General features: G+C 36.3%; 3 protein-coding genes across 5 annotated transcripts in view; 1 reads left to right on the forward strand and 2 right to left on the reverse strand.

Annotated features, from left to right (window-relative positions):
• The window catches only part of LOC124630525 (5'-3' exoribonuclease 1), a 31,351-nt gene extending 25,525 nt beyond the window's left edge, over positions 1 to 5,826 (reverse strand). Inside the window, exons 1-6 of the mRNA XM_047164471.1 lie at positions 5,512 to 5,826; positions 4,556 to 4,782; positions 2,640 to 2,692; positions 2,037 to 2,197; positions 1,066 to 1,230; positions 234 to 516 (exon numbers count right to left, since the gene is read on the reverse strand). Coding sequence (XP_047020427.1) covers positions 234 to 516; positions 1,066 to 1,230; positions 2,037 to 2,197; positions 2,640 to 2,692; positions 4,556 to 4,782; positions 5,512 to 5,586 — 964 coding nt within the window. The 5' untranslated portion in view covers positions 5,587 to 5,826. The remainder of the gene's footprint in view (positions 1 to 233; positions 517 to 1,065; positions 1,231 to 2,036; positions 2,198 to 2,639; positions 2,693 to 4,555; positions 4,783 to 5,511) is intronic.
• Positions 5,827 to 6,114: 288 nt separating this feature from the next.
• Positions 6,115 to 9,355, forward strand: LOC124630534 (nuclear transcription factor Y subunit B-1). 2 transcript variants are annotated; one of them, XM_047164483.1, is made up of 5 exons: positions 6,115 to 6,448; positions 6,902 to 7,020; positions 7,315 to 7,527; positions 8,677 to 8,719; positions 8,891 to 9,355. In XM_047164483.1, exons 1-5 carry the CDS (start codon positions 6,337 to 6,339, stop codon positions 8,998 to 9,000), a joined length of 597 nt encoding a protein of 198 aa, XP_047020439.1. In that variant the 5' UTR covers positions 6,115 to 6,336; the 3' UTR covers positions 9,001 to 9,355. The 2 variants fall into 2 exon arrangements, with proteins under 2 accessions (XP_047020439.1, XP_047020438.1); XM_047164482.1 differs by having other exon boundaries at positions 6,116 to 6,448; positions 8,888 to 9,355.
• A 74-nt stretch (positions 9,356 to 9,429) lies between these two features.
• LOC124630533 (ATP-binding cassette sub-family G member 5) lies at positions 9,430 to 16,900 on the reverse strand. 2 transcript variants are annotated; one of them, XM_047164480.1, is made up of 13 exons: positions 16,760 to 16,900; positions 15,542 to 15,659; positions 15,057 to 15,241; positions 14,311 to 14,373; positions 14,137 to 14,218; positions 13,928 to 14,059; positions 12,559 to 12,699; positions 11,595 to 11,802; positions 11,293 to 11,410; positions 11,045 to 11,138; positions 10,761 to 10,899; positions 10,200 to 10,385; positions 9,430 to 9,928 (listed from the first exon to the last, which is right to left on the reverse strand). In XM_047164480.1, exons 1-13 carry the CDS (start codon positions 16,811 to 16,813, stop codon positions 9,523 to 9,525), a joined length of 1,926 nt encoding a protein of 641 aa, XP_047020436.1. In that variant the 5' UTR covers positions 16,814 to 16,900; the 3' UTR covers positions 9,430 to 9,522. The 2 variants fall into 2 exon arrangements, with proteins under 2 accessions (XP_047020436.1, XP_047020437.1); XM_047164481.1 differs by lacking the exons at positions 15,057 to 15,241; positions 15,542 to 15,659; positions 16,760 to 16,900 and adding an exon at positions 14,927 to 15,034.
• Between the last annotated feature and the right edge of the window lie 118 nt (positions 16,901 to 17,018).

Genomic DNA, 17,018 nt, shown 5'->3' on the forward strand with positions numbered 1-17,018 from the left:
CAAAACTAATAGAAAAATTGAATTTGACCGTTACTTTTACTTTAGACATAACTTTGACTTTTACTTTGGCTTTAACTTTTGATGAAGAAACTGGCTGTTAGTTTACTAAAATATGTCTGGATTCACGATAAAATGCGTTTCAATACTTTATTCATTAGATCATTTTGGCTGATACTTAGTTAAAATTTCAGGATGATGCTGACTTATGTCAACTAGGTTAGAAAAATACTCACCATCTAAAGTAGGCAGCACAGTCATATAAGTCTTATATAAAACGGGCAAGGCATCATTACTAATATGCATATTGGGCAAGTTAGGAATAAAATCGTTGCCCACTAAGAACCCCATCAGTACCCAGTCATCGACAATCTTCTCTATGTCGTAAGGAAAGGGCAGCTGGGACTTCAGAGAAATAAACTCTTGTTCTAAATATTCTCTTAAAAGAGATAAATGTAGGAGGTAGAAATTAGTCTCTTCGGGACTGGTGGCGCGCTGTGTTGATCTGCCGAATTTTACCTGTGGATAAAACAATTGATATTAAACTACAACTAGACACAATTCATAAGAATTCAAAAATATCATTTTTTATCTTTTTTTGTATACAGAGTTTTCGATTCTAATAAAGAACCATCAATCACTTTATTTCCCATTAATTGTAAGTGAAACTCCAATAGAGATTTAAAAATCTGTAGGAGCATTTCCATACTAAAATACAGACATGAAGTAAACTGCCTAGCTAGTCTAGAGGACGCTCGCGCGACTGCCGTATACGAGAGCTGGGGTTCAAATCCCATTCGAGCCACACAGCTTTGGAGTCATAGGTTTGTAGAAATTTAACAAAGCAATCTACAATCTGACAATTTGCCCGCAAGCTAATAAAATTCGTTTATTGACATTAGTTATTAATAAAATCAATGGAATTTGAAAAGAATACAAAAGTGCTAAACCGTTTACAACACATCACATACAAACAGTGCTTATTTTAAGTAAATAAAACCTCCATGATAAAATAAACAGCTGAGCTAATTCTATTTTTGAAATGTTTTTTTTTTTTTTTTAACTTACCTCTTCTCTAAGCAAGGCGAAGTGCGGCTCATGGGTACACATCCCCAACATAATGAGGTCGGCGTCGAGCCCGTATAGACAATGTCTCGTGTTGGGATCGTAGTCCGGTTGAGAACGGGACCACCTGATGTAGTCCATTATTTTGTGCTCGCCTTCTCCTGGCGTCTGTAAAGAGATTGCAATTATCAATTTGTTGTTTAGATATTTAGAAGTGCTCTAAGAAATAGATCTATAACTTAAATAGAAAAACTATCATTGCATGATCCATGACGACAAAAAGTTTGACTAGAACTATACTATATTTTTTCTGCTTGTACTTGGAATCAATAAATCACTACATAGTATAAATAAGTCACTTTTTCTGTCCCTATGTCCTTATACAAGCTGTTGATTTGCATCCGTACCATATTCAAGGAGGAAATTATGCTAATGATTCTCAACACAAATCAACAAAAATTGGTACGTAATTTTTTTTCTTTATTTTTTTTTCGGAATTCCGTAAATGTTATCTAGCCTTATTTAAACTTGGCGCGTATGTTACTGTCCTTAAAACCGTGCTGCGCCCTCACACAAACGCAAACACAAAGCATACGCAACAATCACTCATAAAATTGGATTACTTCTGAAATACCACGACATTACAATGACAGAGAAAGAAGTGCATATTAGTTATTTCCCATCTATTGTAATTCCAATCGATTATTTACGTATTTTATGTCCTCCTTCTGAACTATAGCACAAATGCAAATCAACACCTTGTATACGCTTAAATCTTCAAAACTAAGCAACCAACTTTATAATATACTTGCATAATGTAGTAGAGAAACACTAATAATTTTAGAGGTTACCGAAGCGAAGCGGGGGCGCGTTACTAGTTCATAATAAAATAATGTTTTCGCATTTCCGCTTTCCTAGTTATTTCGAGAGAAAATTCCAGTAAGTACCAAAGCAGAATAACCGTTTTCCCTCACCTCATGTCCAGACAGCACGACCTTGACTTTAGACCACAGAGGGTCAGTGGACATCTTGTACTTGATGAAGTACTTGAGCTGCTCGTGCAGCCGCGCCATGAAGACGGTGCCCGGCGTGATGCAGTTGCTGTCGAAACGCTTCTCCGTTGGTAGCACCTCACCTGGGGAACGACAAATTAATATTGATAAAGGATATATTCTACAAGTGTCTATGCACTGGCTGGAAACTCCTTTCCGTCTTGGATAAAAAATAGTATTATGTCAACTGGGCACTATTGGGCAGTTGCAAACGAAGTCAGATTTAGGCTGTTTACCCATTTGAAAATGTAGATGAGTGTTAAGAACTGCATGGTTCCATTTTTGCTTCTTTACATAAGAACCTGGAAAGTCTTTGTTCATAGACAACATTAAAACACAAATTACCTCCATAAATACATTGGTAGGGGATTACCCTGGTCTGTACTTAATGACTTAAAAATTGATTATTTAGTTAATTTGTTCGTTGTGGTTAATAAATAGATGGACATTAAATATTTAGTCAAGTTAATGTAACTGCAACAAGTTGTGATTGCCTACAACAACTTCAAATTATACTAAATGTACCTTTTTCTCTAGCTTCCTGTTCCAATTTTTCTGCTTCCCTTGCAGATCTAAACCTATAAAATATAAAAAGCAGTTATTTTAACAAGATGCCAATTTTTCAATATACTTTCTGCAAAAAAAGTTTATGTAACAGTATAGGTGTTCAGCATTTATTTATTTAACAGTTTATGTACACATAAAAATACAGACAATAATAAATAATAGAAAAAAATCTAAGCATTTTGTATCTAGAAAGTATTGAGTCTTGGTTTATTTACTGTTAGAACTTTATTTCCTGCAATTGAAAGGCTAAGCAATACATATGTTTTTGTGTGGGTCATTCAACTCAGCTTTCTTTAATATGGAATCTAAAGGGCTTATTACGCTTGACTTGTTGTTCAATTATTGTGTAATATTATTTTAACAGTTCGAGTAATGCATGATTAAAATATTAAGTATAGTATTATGTGTAGCTGTTTAAATAAGACATTGAAGTAACTTATATGTATGTCCAAATGTCTGGTATGTAATATGATGCATACAATAAGTCTTTTCTTAGCAACAACAACATTACTATCTTATAGCAACTGCAACAACAGATAAGGAGCAAAACATTTGCTAAATGCCTTATCAATCTTAAACCCTTTGTAATAAGGTTGAAAATGATAGTAACGCCTGTTATTTCGCAAGCTTAGTAAGTTTTACAACAATAATATTATTCAAAGTAGACTAAATATCAGCACTTTTTGAAAGTTAACTTTACAATAGACAGCACCAATAATTATTTATTTATTTATTTATTTATTTAACTTTATGCAATCCTAAAATTACAAAGGCGGACTTAATGCCATAGGCATTCTCACTAGTCAACCTTAGGGTGATGCAGAGATAACATGGCAGGTGCATTAATTACTTAAAAAGACATGGTCTAGGACAAATAAAGAATAACAAAATTGGATACTAAATACACATACTTATACATATTTAACATACAAATAATAAAAAAAATATAATTATATTATATATACATACACATATATATATATATATATATATAGGTATAAATACATATATAATATACCAATGATTATCATGATGAAGATTCTTCTAGCAATTTTTTAAATAAAAACTTCCGTACGGCACTTTTAAATGACTGCTTGCTGGTGGACTTCCTGATTTCCAAGGGCAGCTCATTCCACAAAAGGATAGACTGAATATGAAAAGAAGAGTGGATAGCGTCAGAAGTATGGGAAGGACAGTGAAGAAGAAGGTTGTGAGAAGAGCGGAGATTTTTAGAATGACCAGAGCAGCGGTATTGAAAATGAGGAGTTAGATATGAAGGGAGAGTGGGAGAGTTAAGTAACGTGTAAAGGGTCGTCAAGGCACGCAGGGATCTTCTCTGGCGAATGGGCATCCATTTCAATTGCATCCTGTACTCAGAAACATGATCGTACTTCCGCAGGTTGAAGACAAATCTTATGCAATTGTTGATAAGTCGATCAAGTTTATTGAGCAAGTCCGCATTGAGATCGTAGTAACACACGTCACCATAGTCAATTATAGGAAATATTAGGGACTGCACAAGCATTGCTTTGGTCTTCGGCGGCAAAAAGTTCCTTAACCGATTTAGATGACGTAAGGTTCCAGTTACACGCATACTCACACTAGCTACCTGAGTTTGCCAACCAAGCGTAGTGTCCAAATTTAGACCGAGGTTCTTGACATTGACATCATCACCACTTCTTATTTATTTTTTCTGAGCAGATGAAATGGTGGAGCAAAATCTCCAGCCACGCAATTCGGCCTGTATGGTTTAACTGCTTGTGTGTAGCTAATTATAAAACAATAGACAATCAATTGTATCTCGCATATATCTGCGGCCCTACATACAACGGGTTAAAGAAGTGGATGTATACTCTATTGTAGTATTTAATTACCTCCTCCCTCTTTGCTGGTTCATCTTAGCCCTCGGAGCAACTCCGTCAATAGCCATAAAGAACAATTTCTTAGGCTTAATAATTTGAAACAGTATGCTGAGGTAATGGAATATGTCCTGGAATATTTTCTCTTCCGTTATACGGAAGTGTGGGTTTGAGTCGTCGGGATGCGAACAGTTATGTATGATTCCATTCATGTCTAAGTACATGTTGTCAAAGTCTGGTATCTGTAACACAAGTAAAAAGAGGATTGATAACACTTATTTTTATTTATTTATTGAAAACTTGTTGAACATTTTGTACAATGGTAGACGTAACGTCTTAAGAGTTTTCTCCCAGTCTATGTTTGGGTGGTCAAGAAATAGTAGTAGTAGTGGTGGCTTTTTCTTTTTTCCTATTGCCAGCAAACTAATTCATTTACCTTAACTTAAAACATGCAAGTTATTTTGGAGTTTCTAGTGATGTAGTTTTAAGGGAAATTTTCAATACATTTTTTGGGTGGGTAAATTTTGGATTACACAATTTTTTCAAAATATTGTGATAACATATGGTAGGTATAGTATGGCAGATTGTTGTGCAATTATGTGTGTATTTAAATTATTCACAGTGAACTGAATGAAATAACTGTTTATAGTATGGAAAATACTGAGTATCACTCAAGATTACAGTATTATATACAGAATGAGAGCTACTTTTCATACAAAATTAGTATTTAAGCTAATATTGTCTTGTGTAATTTTTTTAATCTGATTTATGATAATGAATTAAGAGATCACATTACACAGTGATAGATTTCTATCACTGTGTAATGTAATGCATGAAATCTAAGGTCTAATAAGAATTTAACACACAAATAAATAACAATGACAAGATTTAACTTGAGGAACACTGTATTCTGGTGGGTATTGGTTTATGTAAGATTACAACAAAAAAATACTGATTATCAAGAGTATTACCTGATACTGCTTCACCAGCTCGTTGAGGCAAGGGTACCTCTCACTTGTGTACCTGAAGAACTTGGGTACACCCATTCTGATTGATTATTTTGCCGATTATTTGCGATAGTAATGCTTGGTTAGCGTTTGTTGTGCACTGACCCCAAACTGAAATAACCTATTTTACCAGTAACTTTGGCGGCGGCGCCCACTGTTATACAACGGCGCTACCCACTATTTTCTGATATTGTAGTTTTAGTAGTAATATGAATTGTAATTATGTATTGTGTTATGAAAAATTATCTTCCAGCAACCTACATCGCGGAACGGAGAATTTTTAGTGTTGTGCAATGCGTGCAGTGGTGTATCCTGTTAAAACTAATAGTGGACTTCGAAAATCGACTTAAGAACTAAAGAAGCTCGAGTGATTTACAACGAACAGAACTACTTTCTAACATGTCAAACAACAGTTTTATTTAGATTTCAACGTAAGTTTATAATGTAATAAAATGTGTAAATGGAATCTTGTAACGTACATAATACGTTTACATAGACAAGTTGTAGTCGATTTTTAATTTTATTTGTCCAAATATAATCTGTGCGAAATTGACAATCTGCGTCTACTTCTGTCTATGGCCATATAGTATGTCTCTTTTTGTGGCGTTGTAAACAATTGTTTTTTGCAAATTGCAAATTAATTCTGAACATCCTCTGAACATACATTGGTTACACAATTTTTGCAATATCAGCTGTATATTACCCATAAATTTCAGATTTTTGTTTGAGTGCAATCTTTCAACAACAAATAACCTTATTTGTTGCGTTGGGATTTCTGTATGATAAATCATGGATAACGATGAGATTGGTAATGATTTAGTGCGCTTAGACAACGGGTACCTTGTGGACGAGGAGAATAATATCCGCTGCGAATATGTCGTGAACTCTGACGACGTTTTGGGTATGTATTGTAAAGGTGTTGTCGTCATAACATCAGACAACTATGCTTCTTGAACATTCTGTCATGTAGTTTACTTTATTTTATAGTTATCGGCACGGATAATGAGCTCTCGGTGGAAGTGGGGATCGCTTTGCGCCCTGTACACTCAAGGCAATAAATCACTTCTGCGCAGGTGAAGGTCAAGGCTCAATATCCTTGCCGATGATTATTTTTACTACTACTGTAGTATCATACTAATCACAGTAACAAAGGTTGTGTTCAATATTAACTCTAACATAGACATCACATGTAAGGAGTATGTATAAAAAGTTCGAATGGTAACCTTGGACTTATAATTTCAAACCAATTGACTAATAAACTCCATTTAACTCACCCACTCAGTGTTTATACATGTTTGTGTAATTTTATTCTCAAATTCAGATGTGTTTCATGATGTTCATGGTATCTTTTCAGATGATGAAAACAACTCAGATTCAGGCAGCAAGAATGCTCCATTAAGAGAACAAGATAGGTTTCTGCCTATTGCAAACATTGCTAAAATTATGAAAAGAGCTATACCTGAAAATGGAAAGGTAATACTACTTCCATGCTATGAGTATATTGTATCAGTTTGATTTTCCTATTCAAGAAGGTCTTATCACCATATACTACCTTTTGAGAACAGCAACAATAAATATTTATAGTTTATGTAATAAATTGGTACATTGGCGGACTTAATGCCGCTAGGCATTCTCTACCATCAACCATTGGGTTAATGAGAGATGATAAATAGGTAAAAAATAAGTAATGTAGGTATGTAACAAAAAAAAAAGTAAAAAATATGAAAATTAAATAATCTTATTTGTTTTTATTTTATTCAATTTTAGATAGCAAAGGATGCAAGGGAATGTGTACAAGAATGCATATCAGAGTTCATTTCCTTCGTAACAAGCGAGGCCAGCGATAGGTGTCAAGTGGAAAAGAGAAAAACGATTAATGGTGAAGACGTACTCTTTGCTATGAACGCACTGGGCTTTGATAATTACGTGGAGCCTCTTAAGCTGTACCTCAAGAAATATAGGGAGATTGTGCTTTCACCTGTAAGTAATGCAGTAAGAATCTTCACTAATAATATAGATGTGAAAGTAGTGGTTTGTTCCACTTTCATACCAAATTTACTGATTTAAATTAAATTTGGTAAGCAGTTAGTATACAGACTGAAAAAAACGGTTGTCTGTAAAGTCGGTTTCAAAATCAAAATCAAAATCAAATTGTTTTTATTTCAAATAGGCCTTTGCAGGCTCTTATGAAACGTCAAATTAGTTGCACGGTTCCAAAAAGTTGGTCTCATGGAGAAGAGCCGGCAAGAAACTCCATAGACACTCTTTTAAAAAGTAATATTGTCACAAACATTCTATTACATAACAATAGTAAGCTGATAAAATTATACAATGCAACTGAAAGGTAAACAGTAAATCTATACAATCCAAAGAGAAAAGAAAAAGACGTTTAATTGCCAGGGAAGCCACACATGGAGAGATGAGTTTACTGACGATAGTCGAACGTGACAACGTCATAAGAAATTGATCGTCAGATGTCGAACGTTGCCGAACGCGGAGGCCGATCGTGCCTCTTTGTTGCTCGTTGCGTGCTCTCGCTTGCACTTCAAGCCTTAAACGGAACGCCTCAGAGCGAGGTAACGCCGCATGAGTCATGTTTTTTCGTGCGTGCAGCCGGCTCCATCGATTTATAAGACGTTGTCACGTCAAAAAAATGTAGGCCAAATGGTTCTCTCGGAAAACGGATGGTATGGCGGGAAATAGCTAGTGGGTTATAACCAAGAAAACCATGTCACCATTATTCATTATTATATTTATCTTAGGCAGCTTGGCCTAAATATATGTAGTTTTAAGTTTGTTTATATTGAAATATGTATCTGTACATAATGTTATAATCTTTATGTACTTCCAATGGGCCTTAGATGCCCGAGTAAAATTAATAAATAATAAATTATGTCCCATGGAAAATCTTACTAACCAGTCTCACTATAGAAATAGTGTAAATACTAATAGTGAGACAACTCGGTATTTAGATGGAGCAACGATGATGAGCGGCCAGCGTTAATACCCGTCAGCAAGTCCTGGTATGTCACATTATACTGAACCATAGTTTGTGGTATTACAATAGAGTTGACTCACTAATAGTATTTATTGCACTGTGGCATTGTGTTAATTTTTTTCTGCTTTCAGGTCACAATCAACAAATTAAACAAACCTATTATAGTTTATGGAGGTGAGTATTTTTTATAAAAAATTTAAGGGTGGTAATTTAAGGGTGGGTTACACTATGTAATTATTGATGACAGCTGGTTATGGTTTGTTTAATGTTATAGTTAATGGTGCAACACACCCTTATAGTATTCTATTTTCAAATTTTTATATATGAACATATTACTTTCAGAAGATGGTACTGCATGCATTCCGGCTGAAAATGACAATGAAACGCAAACGGACTCCGCAGTACTGTATCCATATAAAGAATTAAAAGTGATAGAAGATTTCACTATTTCATGAATAAATACCTAGTACTGTAAGTTTATTATAATTCGTAAATATTATTATGGGTATTCACTTAACTCTTGTGTTTCCAAACACTAAAGACTGGGTTGAAAAGTACATTTATAGAAGAAAAACAAAAAAGTAACAGTTTTGGTCTGGTTGTGTCTTCCTCAATATTATTTTTTATACAGCTGAGGAGTGAAGCACTATTCTCTTTAATTTTTTCTTGCAGTGTGATAAATACTGAATAATTATGTTACGAACTTTGGCTAGTAAGGGCTAGAAATTATAAACCATAATTTTTGCATGGTAATACTAAAATAGCGTGATATTGTAAGTATTGTTATTAGAAATATACCATCTAACTTTATTTAATGTTTTTATTTACAAATTCAGTGAAGGAAGGTTTAGCAGAAGAGAAGATTTTCAAATAAAAGGCATTCATAAATAATTACTGATCATATAATTCTTACACATAATTTCCATTTATAATAAACTGGGACGGATTCCAATAAACATCAATAAAATCAATTAACACTACTCCCTAAACTTATCAATAATATAACCAGGCAAAGGCATCAAGTACAAGAACTTATTGAAAACCATAATGCCAACTGAAAAAGCGAAGGAAACTCCCAAATTAAACTCAGGATTAAAATCACCAGCTGCATAGAGATCGCCATTGAAACTTTTTGCTGCGAACCTTTCTGTTAGGAACGCTTTGCCACTGGCATAACGACAGTTAGCATTTGAATTAGTATTAAGGTTCGAAGAAGTTTGAATAAGACTGGAGATGGTAGAAGTACAGTTCTCTGTGTCGCTGTATGGAAGGATGTTGAAGGTTGGCTGTTTGAAGACATTCCTGTGCATGAAGATTGATGTGTACCGTGTGTGGGTAATGTAGGTTATGTAGTATAGCCATTCTTCGAAGCCTTTGTAGGATCTGTAATGAAGAAATAAGGTTATATAAGTGGTAATGAACATTAATAATGATGAGTGGCAACATTTTTACGTTTTCAGTGTTGCTAACACAATAAATTAATGTGAAACTTTGTAATTATTCTAAAGAGTTAAAAGCGATAGAGGTCATCAGACCTCTATAAACGTATCAACGTTTACAATAATTCTGTCGTTTCTTAAGCAAAATGAGATTTCCATCAAAATAAGAAATATTTATTGACCTCAAACTGGTTGTTTTAGTGAAAAATAATTACCTGAGCACCCCACTGGCCAGCATGACGTAAATACAAGTGATGTAAATATTCACAATGGCGGCGATCAGACCGTTCTTGACAAACATCATGACAGCTATGGTCTGTTGTTCGGCGTACACGTAGCTAGACCACAGCGCTAAAGAGAAGTAGAGGAAGTCCATGTTCTCTGATATGTCTGATAGGATCCTGAATAAGAAGTTTGGATTAAAAAATAAATATGTGAATTGAGAACCTCCTTTTTAGGAAGTTGATTGAAAAAGGAACGTTGAGTGACGAATTCCAGTATCTGACTGCCAGTCTCCTAAATTCCTAGTATTTAGAAAAGTTTTGACAGACAGTGAACAGTGACAGAGTCTGAAGAGAGACAGAGTTCTTAAATTAAGGTTCTTAAGTATTGACCTGTTATTAAATCAGCTTATGTCACATTGGGTGATCCGATGTTTGTTGGACCACCTAATTATGTTGAACTGAATTTATGTTGGATCTAGATAACCCTAGTTCAGTTTTACCCAGTTAATACAACCATGCGTGTCCCCCAGCTTACCACCAAAGTGTACTCACGGATAGATAACAGCAGCAGAGGCGAGCGCGCTCAGGAATGAGAATGGCAGTGACACGAAGTTCCAAGACAGGAGCAAACTGGCGCCGCTGTACAGGCCTTCTTGAGACTCCTGGTAGTAACGCGTTCGGTATGGACTAACTGTGGGAGAATATCGCGATTATTTACTAAGCAGTGAATTTCAAGCAATCGATAGAAGTCGTTTAAAATTAAATTACTTTGAAGACATTGCATATGAAGACCTCTGAGCTTAAGATTTGTAAATGGTAATGATAGGTCGACTTACATAAACATATCGTGTTCATAATGCTGATAAAGTAGGTCCCCACCATCGCATTGAATATAAGGCCACTCTTTGTGATGAAAGCTCTCTGGTAATCCTGTCAACAGTCCAAGTAAAAATTTTTGTAAATTATCTGGAGAAGAATTTAAGAAAACGAAGTCCCATGACGGGAATCAGGTGAGAAAACAAATTCAAGTCAATTCAGCGTCAAACAAAATTTTGTAAAATTCATAATTCAAAAACTATCTTACCTTAGCTTCGTTGTAGAATACCCACAGTATGAAGAAGTACAACGGTAAGCTGAACAGTCTCATAAACATTTGTTTCATTCCGTTCTTCTTTAGGTTAAATATCGAAGCCAGTAATCTCCTGCAAAAGAAACACGCACGTTTTGGATACTCCCTAGTCTAGTTTTATCAGCAAAGTGCCAAAATGAATCGTCTTTACCTCATAGAAAAATATGTAGGTACAAAAAAAGTTTCAATTTCGGATCCAGCTTGATCATCATTTCAAAATAGTCATAATATTTTAATATAGAAATTTATTTACTTACAAATACAACATCCATATAACTTGCATGCCTCCCGGCTTCCCATAATTAAGCTGTATCTTATTAGGGTTGACAATGCGGTTGTTCTCGTGCAGATTCCCCTGCATTATGCCCTGGCCTTCTAGCTTAAACTTCTCCACTAGTGCTGCTATCTGGTGGTTGGATTCTATAAACCGTTCTCGAGATCTTCGGTCTACCGTTGACAGGCATACTGCGAAGAAAAGTATATCGTGTAAACGGGTTTTTAAGTTGGAAGACGGAATTTTAACAGAGGATGGATCACACACTACTACGCGCCACGCTCTGGTGCCCATGGCAAGACCATTTATCTTTAAAATAAGTTCTGTAGTGTGGTTCATTCGGAGATCAACATGTCCTATTTCTGACCTCTCTCTGGTTGTGTTAAATTACTTTCCCATCGGGAGATGAGAGTAAAGGTATAAGGAGTGCACTTGTGTCCGCGCAAATGCTTGTGCACTGTGAGATGAATGGGAACGGCCGCCATGGACGACAATCGGCCAGGGGCCCGATTCTCCTAAGTTAATAATGTCCAAATCGAGTAGAAATCGAATCGCAATATGATCGCAATAGCAGTTTTAACCATATCATTCTGCTACTAATAAAAGACCAATCGTATTCGATTGACATTTGATTGGTGTGCGATTGGTCTGCTATTTTGGTGATTTTGGTCCATACGGTAGTTTGCTGTACAATCATTTTGCAATCGTAAATCATTTGCAGACAAAATGATTCATTATTGAATGACAGAAAAGGATAAAAACGTTTATTTCAAAGAAAAAATAGCGGAATGCCACATACGCTTCAATCGTAATCGAGTCGGGATCGGATCTCAGTCGAATCGAGTCGAACGTGAATCGTATGACGCTTAAGTAAAATTAGGAGAATCGGGGCCCTGGACTGTGTCTATTCATATTGTCCCTATTCTTCCGAAGAATTGGTAACTTACAGTAATACATCAATGGGTTCTCAAGCTGTGGGCAAGGAAAGCCGATGCTGCCGAAGTAATCCAGCAGATTCCTTGTAGGACCTGCATATACCACATCTCCGAGACATAAGTATACTACGCGGTCCAAAAACGGGAACACATCTGTAAAATATAAATTAAGTTTACATCTTTTATCATCGTATATGTAAATATTATAATATAAATTACTAGCAGATGAGGTAATGCAGGTTTTTATTAATATGAATGGAACTGGTGCATTGTGCGCCACTTAGATTTCTTGAGAAATAAGCAGTGCCTTTGTTCCCGATTGTTCTATTTTTCTTCTCGTCTGATAAACCGTGTACATAAACTGGTAAATAAGCATTCCGCATTCCTGCTGATTGTTTCCAGAAGTTCAACATCATTTAATTTCGTCATCACAAGCATAAATAGCCTTTGTGCGTGAAACAAGGAAAACGCTGAACGCAGTTAAAGAAACATAAGTGGACAGTTACAAACAATATTAAAGCTGCCCGGGTAACTGGGTTGAGGAGATCACCTAGGCAGTCGCTCCTTGTAAAACACCAGTACTCAGCTACATCCTGTTAGACTGAAAGTCCACTCCAATATAGTTGGGAAAAGGCTCGAAATTATGATGAGTTACAAACAATATTCAAAAAGGATACTTATTATTATGAAAAACACCAAACATTTCACAGTACACTGACCTAGTGACAAAATTATGAAATACACGAGTGAAAACTGACATATTTCTACATAATATGTGCTCAGCTGTACCAACACAACAAAAGGTTTTCAGAACGTAGGCATAAAGTAAGCGACGTACTGGATTGTTTAGCTAAACGCTATGATTAGCATCACAATGGCGTATGTAGGTGAAATGTCGACGGACTCTCGAGCGTTCGTTTTTGTAATTTTTTTTGGTAATTGTTTAATTTGAAGGCTCGTGGCTAAGTCAAAACCACAAAGATTGATCATTAAGTTCAGCAATACGTGGAGCCTTCGGTCCATGGATGGGTGACTAAGGGGTTGCCCGGGTAACTGGACTGAGGAGGTCAGATGGGCAGTATTTACTTGAACACTGGTAATCAGCTACATACAGTGAGACTGGAAGCCAACCCTAACATAGCTAGGAAAAGGCCCGGAAGAAGATGATGGAGAGAATCTGGCATTAAATAAGTGGGTGTATTTTTAATGCCAGTATCAGTACTTTATTATCACTATCGTGTGCATTGATATAATAATTCTATTGATATACTGCGTTTCTTCTCTTCCATATACTGAATACTGAATTATTCTATAATATTTTTGCGTAAATAAAGCTATGTATTCTATTTAATCATATGTATAACAATGGATCCATTTATACCTGATCGAGGTTTCTCCATGGTAAGTATGATGGCAGTGCCGTATTTCTTCGCAGCATTCGACAATATTGAAATCACCAAGTATGTGTTCAGCGGATCCAAGTCCCAAGTAGGTTCATCAAGCAGAAGAATGACTGAAAATAAGGTTACACGTAAGAAAGTTCCAAGTTTATTGAGGATATATAAAATGGAAGTGTTTTATTATACTTACTTGGGTCTCTTATGAGTTGTACTCCTATAACTAATCTTCTGTATTCGCTCTTTGTTAGGCTCGTTACACATTTTTTAGCAACCTGATAAATAAAAGGGATATATAAGCTTCTCTTAGTCCAGATAACCAGATATGAGTAAGAAGGAAGCACTTAATGATTTGAAGGCTACTTACATTTGACAACGCTAAATCAGCCATTACTTGTTTCACTTTTGACGATTTCAAGTAACCTGAAATCTGAAAAGAAATGGGACATGGTTATTTCTAATTTGCGTAACTGCTGAACATCGTTAATATTGTTGCTTTACTTAAACGTTACTCTGAAAAGAACCTATTTTATTCTCGTGACATCCTTAAATCAATCTTAGCGTTGTAGGCGGTGCAAGCAAGTTTTTGATGCTTTTTACGTCGTTTCATGTATTCTGTCGAAACCCTCGTCATCCCTATCCTCTCATGGAATTCAAAGTATATGTCATTATTTCAATTAGACCTAATACGAGTGAGTAACTGTGCGAGTTGCACAGTTCCAAGGAGTTGGGCTCCTGGAGAAGAGCCAACAAGAAATACTCTTTTGTATTAGCATCTCGTACCTAAACTTTTTGTTAGGTAATGTGAGGAACCTTTGCCATTCTTGTAAATCCCAGCGCCTATGCCTCTTACCTTAGTAAGTGACAGGCTAAGCGTCTGCTGAACACTGAGTCCTGGCAGCAGCCTCGTGTTGTGTCGCACGAGCGCGCACGTACTGTTGAACTGCTCTATCTGCAGTGGCACTCCTTCAGTGTACAGTTACCTTAGTGAGTGATAGACTGAGCGTCTGCTGCACACTGAGTCCTGGCAGCAGCCTCGTGTTGTGTCGCACGAGCGCGCACGTGCTGTTGAACTGCTCCATCTGCAGTGGCACTCCTTCAGTGTATAGTTACCTTAGTGAGTGATAGACTGAGCGTCTGCTGCACACTGAGTCCTGGCAGCAGCCTCGTGTTGTGTCGCACGAGCGCGCACGTGCTGTTGAACTGCTCCATCTCTAGAGGAACTCCTTCCAGCAAGATGTGTCCCTTGGCTGGCACGCGGCGCGCTATCACGTCGAGGAGGGCTCTTTTGCCGCTACCTGAGGGTAAATATGTAGGTGTTATTGGTTGCTGAAGAACTAAGAGTTACATTCATAAATGTTCCTAATGTTACTCAATTATCTAGGTCTTGTGAGTGTGTATAGCTCCAAGCTGAAATTATGCGCAATGTTTTGTTGTGAAAACATTGCGCAGATGAACAATTCAAACTGATCCTTTAATCAATAGGAAGTCCTATTCACAGCCGTCATACAACAAGTAACACTGAACCAAGTTCCAAATAAACATTTTTTCAACATCAAACAGTAGTCCTACTTTAGGATAGTAAGATTTAGTGGTACCTTTGGATCCGAGGATAGCGGTGACCTCTCCGCTGTGTGTGGTGAAGGAGACATCCTTGAGGATCACTCCTGTCTTCACTCCGCCTGTCAGCCGCTGGAAGAAGCTGCCTGGTTCCACCTGGGTATAGAAGTGGTTTGTAAGTAAACGTGATTACTCCTTAAATATGTATACACTGGCATGTCAGTTAATAAAAGCATAACCTACGTTGATACCTAAAAATTTTTAGGACATCAATGTAAAAAGATACCGATAGGAACCAGAAAAATGTTATTGTCAATTACAATCGACAATTGTATCTACATTATTTTACGAATTAAGTCTAAAATAAAATGTCTCGTGCCTCTGTGTCTCAAAATTGACTTCAGTACATAAATATATCACTGAAATGATCTTTGGAAGCATACTACTAACAATTCTAATGACACAAAGTGCACTATTATGGTGAGAATAATAAAAACTTAGGAATTTTAAATACCAAAATATCTTCTACTTTCTACCTAAGAGCGGGGATCGCTTTGCGCACCGTACACTTATGGCAATAAACCAATAAATCACCTCTGCGCAGGTGAAGGTCAGGGCTCAATATCCTTGCCGATGATTATACGTACACTGCGTGGCAGTCAGCAAGTAACACTATTTGTGCTTATTGTATCCCCTTGCCGTGCAAAAGACATCAACGAGCACGTCACGCGTCATTGCATACGAAATAGGTCAAACAGATATATCTGTATAGGTTTATTTATACAAATACTAGCTTCCGCCAGCGGCTTCGCCCGCGTGGTGTATTGATAAAAAGTAGCCTATGTGTTAATCCAGGGTATCACCTATCTACATACCAAATTTCAATCAAAACGGTCCAGCCGTTTTTGCGTGATTGAATAACAAACATACATCCATACATTCTCACAAACTTTCACATTTATAATATAAGTAGGATTAAGCTAAATAACAGGTTCTTTGTAAACTTTATTCCATGAAAAGATTAAATGGCCGTATGTGCAGTTAGTTCTATAAAATACAAAATTAACCAGTTTATAACAGGCCGTCTATTAAGCGTTGAGAAGATCAAAAGTGTATTTAGCTTAGTTCCTAAACGCGCAAACTTACAAACATACAACGAAAAAGTTTTTACTTTTGACATCAAAATAATTCAACTATAACTTTACAGTTGCTGTGTTGCAACTGAAATATTTACCAAACAAAAAACCACAACTAACCTGTCCCGAATGAAAAACATTGCACAACTCCAAAGTATAATCACTTCCGATCATATTTTTAACTTTTATTTTTCAAAAATTCATAGAAATTAGTTTAAAAACACAAACAAATGCATCTCCGAGCGACACAGCCTCCGCGCCGACGAGATGCACTACACTAAAGCAATTGTAGTTAACTTCAAAGTGAACGTGACAGTTAGCGACGTTGCCTAACTTACTTGTTGCTCACTTCGTGTCTATCAGTGCACTTGATTTTAAG

Source organism: Helicoverpa zea, chromosome 5 (genome assembly GCF_022581195.2).
Source record: "Helicoverpa zea isolate HzStark_Cry1AcR chromosome 5, ilHelZeax1.1, whole genome shotgun sequence".
NCBI classification, from domain to species: domain Eukaryota; kingdom Metazoa; phylum Arthropoda; class Insecta; order Lepidoptera; family Noctuidae; genus Helicoverpa; species Helicoverpa zea.